Raw genomic sequence first — 6,843 nt, 5'->3', positions numbered from 1 at the left:
TTCTTTTGAGGCTCGTTTGCATCCAGTTCAATTTCATGACTCCTCAGGGCACTGATCAGCTCTTCCAAAGAGACTTCATTTAGATTCTTCGCAATCTTAAATGCAGTCACCATAGGACCCCATCTTCTGGGTAAGCTTCTGATGATCTTCTTTACGTGATCAGCCTTGGTGTATCCCTTGTCAAGAACTCTCAATCCAGCAGTAAGAGTTTGAAATCTTGAAAACATCTTTTCAATGTCTTCATCATCCTCCATCTTGAAGGCTTCATATTTCTGGATTAGAGCAAGAGCTTTAGTCTCCTTGACTTGAGCATTTCCTTCATGAGTCATTTTCAAGGACTCATATATGTCATAGGCCGTTTCCCTGTTAGATATCTTCTCATACTCAGCATGAGAGATAGCATTCAGCAAAACAGTTCTGCATTTATGATGATTCCTGAAAAGCTTCTTCTGATCATCACTCGTTTCTTGCCTTGTCAGCTTTACGCCACTGGCATTTACCGGATGTTTGTAACCATCCATCAGAAGATCCCATAGATCACCATCTAGACCAAGAAAGTAACTTTCCAGTTTATCTTTCCAGTATTCAAAGTTTTCACCATCAAATACCGGCGGTCTAGTAAAACCATTGTTACCGTTGTGTTGCTCAGCAGAGCCAGATGTAGATGTAGACTTTGCAGTTTCATCAGCCATCTTTTACTGAAGCGTTTTTCTCTTCCTGAATCTTTTCTAAACACGGTTAAGTGCTTGCACCTTAGAACCGGAGCTCTGATGCCAATTGAAGGATAGAAAAACACTTAGAAAGGGGGGGTTTGAATAAGTGTAGCTTTAAAAAACTTGACCGATAAAAATAAATTGCACAGTTATTTTTATCCTGGTTCGTTGTTAACTAAACTACTCCAGTCCACCCCCGCAGAGATGATTTACCTCAACTGAGGATTTAATCCACTAATCGCACGGATTACAATGGTTCTCCACTTAGTCAGCAACTAAGTCTTCCAGAGTCTTCTGATCACACACTGATCACTCCAGGAACAACTGCTTAGATACCCTCTAAGACTTTCTAGAGTATTCTGATCCACACGATCACTCTAGTTACAACCTGCTTAGATAACCTCTAAGACTTCCTAGAGTATTCTGATCCACACGATCACTCTAGTTCCTTACAACTTAATGTAATCAATTCTAAGAGTATTACAATTGCTTCTTAAAAGCTATAATCACAAACTGTGATATTTCTCTTAACGTTTAAGCTTAATCTCACTAATATATTACAACAGCAATGTAGTGAGCTTTGATGAAGATGAAGATTCTGAGCTTTTAATAAAACAATGTTTCAGCAAGTTAATATTCACAGAAATTGTGTTAGTTCGTTAACCTTGCTTCTCATCAGAACTTCATATTTATAGGCGTTGGAGAAGATGACCGTTGAGTGCATTTAATGCTTTGCGTGTTCCGTACAGCATCGCATTTAATGTTATACGCTTTTGTCAACTACCTCGAGCCTTGTTCACGCTGTGTCTACTGACGTTGCCTTTAATAGCTTCTAACGTTCCTTTTGTCAGTCAGCGTAGCCTGCCACTTGTACTTCCTTCTGATCTGATGTTTGTGTATACAACGTTTGAATATCATTAGAGTCAAACAGCTTGGTGCAAAGCATCTTCTGATCTTCTGACCTTGAAGTGCTTCTGTGCGTGATACCATCAAAACTTCAGTGCTTCTAATCTCATGTTCTTCTGATGCTTCCATAGACCCATGTTCTGATTCTGCTTCGACCATTTTCTAATGTCTTGCCAGACCATTTTCTGATGTTGCATGCTGAACCCTTTGAGACAAAGCTTCTGAGCGCTGAATTATGCATACTCTTTATATATTTCCTGAAAAGGAAATTGCATTGGATTAGAGTACCATATTATCTTAAGCAAAATTCATATTATTGTTATCATCAAAACTAAGATAATTGATCAGAACAAATCTTGTTCTAACACAAATGAGTGATAACTCAACACCTACTAAATAATAAATTATCTTGAGAGTAAGAATGAATCAGTTCATCAATCATATTACAATAAAAAGATTAGAATACATATTAATATTTAAAATATTTCATCATTGAAAGGGTCAATTTATGTCTTTTTGTTTATATCTAAGTGATTGTGCCTAATGTCACTTTATCAAATGCAAATTAACATTTATACATGTTTTGTTGCTTGGATCTAACTTATTGTGTCCCATAACATTAAAGACAACTGCAAAGTTATAATGAGCAAGATGTAATATGATTTTGAGATAGATATTGTAAAAATCATAACAAAGCTAAATAATAATTTTAAGCAGCAATGAATATATATTGAATTATCATTCATTTGTGTATTTATATAGAATTGTTGCTTAAAATAAAATAGGTACCGTGTTGATAGTGCCCCGTAATAAAAATCAAAATTTTGACATTTGAAAATAAGAATTTTGTGTCTCAAATAAAGACAATGGTTAATTCACTACAGAAAAAAAGGTCTCCTGCCACGCCCAGAAAACCGAGGCTATATGCAAAATAACCGTGACGTAACGCTGAGGCCACGGTTTAGCCACAAAAATCCAACTGTGGAGTATGCGGCCGTGGCCTAAAGTAAAGTCCACGGTTTTTTGGTATAGACCACGCCTTTTTTACAACCGTGGCTTTTTTAGGCCACGGTTTAAGTAGCTTGATTAAGGCCGCGGTTTGTATTTGCCATGACTGCAAAACTGTGGCCATATGGTAAAGCCACGGTTTCATTTTAACGTTTATGACACAGTATTAGTTCAAGATATAACCACGGTTTGGTTATGACCACCTATTTAAAACCGTTGTTATATGTTATGCTTTATAAACCATTTATCTTGGCACAATTTATTTTTGTATCATTATATATATATATATATATATATATATATATATATATATATATATATATATATATATATATATATATATATATATATATAACACTCATTTCATAAGTGTTTCATTTTGTATTTCCTTTACATAATTAAGTCTAGGGGTGTTGAACTGTTGAACAGAACCGCCAAACTTAACTGAGGAACTTTAGTTTTCTTATATTCGTTAATCCAATGACCAATAGTTTTGCAAAAAATACAATAAGACATATAAAACTTTTCATATTCAATTTCAATGTAAAATAATCCTTTACACCAAGCTACTTTATCTCAACATATGGGCATATTCAATATCAACGTACCTCTGGACTTCATTAATTTGTAATTGTTAATTGTTTTCCGGGTTAGAGTACCCCTTGTACTCTCTATATATTAAATCTAATATTGCTTATCAAAAAAAAAATATCAACGTAAAATAATCCTTTAGGGAAGAATCAATGTCAATTGGAGAGCCTGATTTTTCACTTTGTTTCCAACCATTGTCCAACTCCGACGCTAGTTGATATCCATCCTGTAATAATGATTAAACATGTCAATGATATTTTTGACTTCATCTTAACATTGACCAGATTAAATAGTATATACCTCAATAGCCATGCATCCTCCTTGGCCCATAAATCGTATAAACCTCAATATCCATCCTGTCATTTACCACGCCTTCATAACCTTTACCTTTAGTTACTCCAATGATAAAGTAGCTTATGATCCAAAAAATAAATAAAAAAAACTCATTAAGAGATTTTTGTCATTTTGTCTTAAATAAATTTGAAATGATTTTCAAAGTAAAAGCTAACAAATGCTTTTAAAAACTCTTTAAGAAGCCAACTAAGAAAATTTATTAGAAGGAGCGTATTCTGAAAAACAGCATCAACAGGGACTTGTTTTTCAAAGAAACTAATAGTCCACCTTCTGGCTTATTGTTCCACCATTAACTTGGATCTCTATCAAATGAGCTTTCTTTTGTTTTAGACCCTTCAACTTCCTTATCTTCAGTAAAAAAAGACATGCCATTAAGTTACAATCATAGTAGCTTCAAATCCAATAAAAAAATTGACACAGACTAACACACTTTAACAGAACAAATATTACACAATAGGAGATGTTTGTTCTATTAGAACAACACAAGATTAATAGCTAAAAACAAACTCTAATAAGATAAAAGAAAAACATTTTTTGTACCTTAGTATGAGCAAGAACACGAATGACAGTGGCATACGTTTTCAATTTCTCAAGCTGAGATTCAATATCCTTCTTTCCTTCTTCGGTTTCATACTTTTTGGAATATTTGGTAAAAGCCTTCTTCTTTGACTTGCACCAGTTCTTGTAAAACCGACGCTTGATATCTTAACCAGTTCTTGTAAAATCTAATAGTCACCTCACACTTAACTCTTTTGCAATGAGATAGATGAAGCTAATGATGGGAAAAGTTCTATAACACCGACCAATTGAATAGAGAAAATTGAAATACAACATTAACTATTGAGAACTAGTAGAATTTTCTTAAATAAACTAGAAACCTTTAAAACGAAAAAATAATAGGAATTTGAAGACACAAACTGTTAATGCAATCAATTTGTGTATGCAGACACAAACAGTTAAAGAGAGCATTGACAGACCAATTCAACAATATATGAATCAAGCAAATATGAAAAGTTATCAAAGCAAATGAAAACAAACCTGGACTCTCAGCCATACCTTCTTCAACTCTCTTAAGAGAATTCTCAGCAACACTGTAATGAAAACAATAAGAGTGATTATTACTATTAATCAACAATATATGAATCAAGCAAATATGAAAAGTTATCAAAGCAAATGAAAACAAACCTGGACTCTCAGCCATACCTTCTTCAACTCTCTTAAGAGAATTCTCAGCAACACTGTAATGAAAACAATAAGAGTGATTATTACTATTAAAATAATAGGGTTGTAAAATAAATGAAGGAGACTTTGAATTATTGAAAACATAAATCAGAAACGAAGAGTGGGTTTACATGAACCTTAATAGTAGCTCCAACACAATAACTGAACCCAAACAAAACCTTTCTACTGTGTGAGGAAAGTGGTAACCAAATATGATTGTTAGTGATAAATGGGTATGAGCACTCTACATCAGAAATTTCACACATACATTTAATGTATCCTCATTGCACTATAATTAGATCACTTATTACAGTATTGCACATAAGAAAGTCAACAATTCATAATAAAAATGCTTCACAAAATGTATTAAATTAATTGGGATTGACAAAAAAACAGTTATGATAGCAAGCACCGCAATAACTAAAACTCGTGACAATAACATGAATATACGACATCCTAGTTTGACTTACACACCTAAAATAAAATGATAACACTGATATTAATGAATGAAGCTAACCTTGGACCATCTTTTGAAGGGTTCAATGGCCAGTGTATCTGATGTCACAAACAAAGTATTCCGAGTCATTACTTTTGACACCATTTTTTGGTCCAGCCACAAACCCTCGGCAATAACTCTAGTAGCAATATCCTAAACACAACACACACATCCTTGCATTATACATGAAAACTAAATCTCAAACTATATTATGTACTACACTCACTCAATAAACACACATTCACACAGAAAATTCACAAACCTTGTCAGTCATAATTCCCGATAACAAAGCATTTGAATCAGGCAGCAAAACAGCATCAACGCGTCGCGCTGCCATTCACCGACATGCATCTGAAACTGATGTCCCCTCAGATATAGTGAGGGCTTTGGACATCCTAAGCTTCTTAACCGTCCTTTCCCCTCCATCAGACCTAAATCATTGCATTAACAACAACAATTACACCAAAACAATTAACTAAACTTAATTAACAAACAGTTCATCAAAATTCAAAAGCTCTAGATTGAAAAAACGAATTAACAAAAATAAAAACTACAATAAAATTAAAACTAAATCTGGTAATAACAATGAAAATAATAAATTGAAGAAGATTGAAATGAGGAGAAAGTGATTACTCGAAGGAAGGAGGAGAAGAAGGTTTGCTGGAAGGTTCGCTAAAGCTATCGATTCAGATCGTGACGTTCCTTCAACAAATCCACTAAACTCACAACACGCAACATAGCTTTAGGACTCACCAACTTAACACGCTCGACACTGAATCAGAGCGTGTTCTTCATCTTCAACGAATGAACCTTGATTCCAATCGGAAACAGAATAAAATTGAAAGATAAGGGGTTGTGTTAAGGAGTCTGAATAGAAGCAGGGAGATAACTGAGTAGGGCGATAGGAAAATTTGTTGTTCTCTGGTGACGGCGGCGATAGGAAAATAAAGAGAAGGAGGGAGTGTATCGTTTGCGTTTGCAAAAGTGAGAAGAAAGAGTTCAGAGTGATTGAAAGCACCAACTTGAACCCTAATTTCCCTTTTTCTTTTTCTTTTTATTATTTTTATTTATTATTGTTTTTAATTGGTTTTGATTTTAATTTATTTTGATTATTGAATTTTAATTAAGAATAAACTTGTGTTGCTCATTGGACGTGGTGTTTGAAAAATGGAAATTGATGGAAAGAGATTTTGTGATGCATCTTATTGTATTTAAATTTTCAATGTTTTTTTTAATCTAAAAAAAAATAGAAAAGAAAATAAATAAGAAGAGGGAAATTAAAAAAAGGAAAATTTTTGGCGGGATATTTTTTTTGGTCTTAGGCCATAGTTTTAAATGAAAATTATAATGTCGCAGTTTTTTTTTTTTATTAAAAAAAATAGAAAAGAAAATATTAAAAGATAGAGGGAAACTAAAAAAATAGGAGGGAACTTTTGGAGGGGTAATTTTTTGGGGCTTTGGCCACAGTTTGAACTGAAAATTATAGGTCTCGGTTTTTTAATTGCGGCTTAAAATATCTACCGTTATATAACCGTGGCAATTGAAGTACAGGCC

General features: G+C 33.6%; 1 protein-coding gene across 9 annotated transcripts; it reads right to left on the bottom strand.

The window, feature by feature from the left end:
* Positions 1 to 3,135: 3,135 nt before the first annotated feature.
* Positions 3,136 to 6,323, bottom strand: LOC131642253 (CBS domain-containing protein CBSCBSPB2-like). Of its 9 annotated transcripts, none has more exons than XM_058912525.1 (9): positions 5,923 to 6,323; positions 5,552 to 5,720; positions 5,311 to 5,442; positions 4,925 to 5,037; positions 4,758 to 4,810; positions 4,611 to 4,663; positions 4,113 to 4,362; positions 3,519 to 3,920; positions 3,136 to 3,444 (listed from the first exon to the last, which is right to left on the bottom strand). In XM_058912525.1, exons 2-7 carry the CDS (start codon positions 5,624 to 5,626, stop codon positions 4,345 to 4,347), a joined length of 444 nt encoding a protein of 147 aa, XP_058768508.1. In that variant the 5' UTR covers positions 5,627 to 5,720; positions 5,923 to 6,323; the 3' UTR covers positions 3,136 to 3,444; positions 3,519 to 3,920; positions 4,113 to 4,344. The 9 variants fall into 9 exon arrangements, 6 of the variants coding, with proteins under 6 accessions (XP_058768508.1, XP_058768511.1, XP_058768507.1 ...); XM_058912528.1 differs by having other exon boundaries at positions 4,776 to 4,810; XM_058912524.1 differs by having other exon boundaries at positions 4,113 to 4,663.
* Between the last annotated feature and the right edge of the window lie 520 nt (positions 6,324 to 6,843).

The sequence above is a fragment of the Vicia villosa genome, unplaced genomic scaffold, assembly GCF_029867415.1.
Source record: "Vicia villosa cultivar HV-30 ecotype Madison, WI unplaced genomic scaffold, Vvil1.0 ctg.004715F_1_1, whole genome shotgun sequence".
Lineage (NCBI taxonomy): Eukaryota > Viridiplantae > Streptophyta > Magnoliopsida > Fabales > Fabaceae > Vicia > Vicia villosa.
Note: the sequence above shows the minus strand (reverse complement) of the source record. Positions and strands in the feature narration are given on the sequence as shown.

What these genes read in the sequence shown, in the direction of transcription:
- LOC131642253 (XM_058912524.1), bottom strand. Translation starts at nt 5,626, where the DNA reads ATGGCAGCGCGACGCGTTGATGCTGTTTTGCTGCCTGATTCAAATGCT. An exon ending in CGGGAATTATGACTGACAAG is followed by an intron (nt 5,443 to 5,551) that starts GTTTGTGAATTT and finishes TGTTGTGTTTAG; the next exon opens with GATATTGCTACTAGAGTTAT. An exon ending in CCTTCAAAAGATGGTCCAAG is followed by an intron (nt 5,038 to 5,310) that starts GTTAGCTTCATT and finishes TTTCTGATGTAG; the next exon opens with AGTGCTCATACCCATTTATC.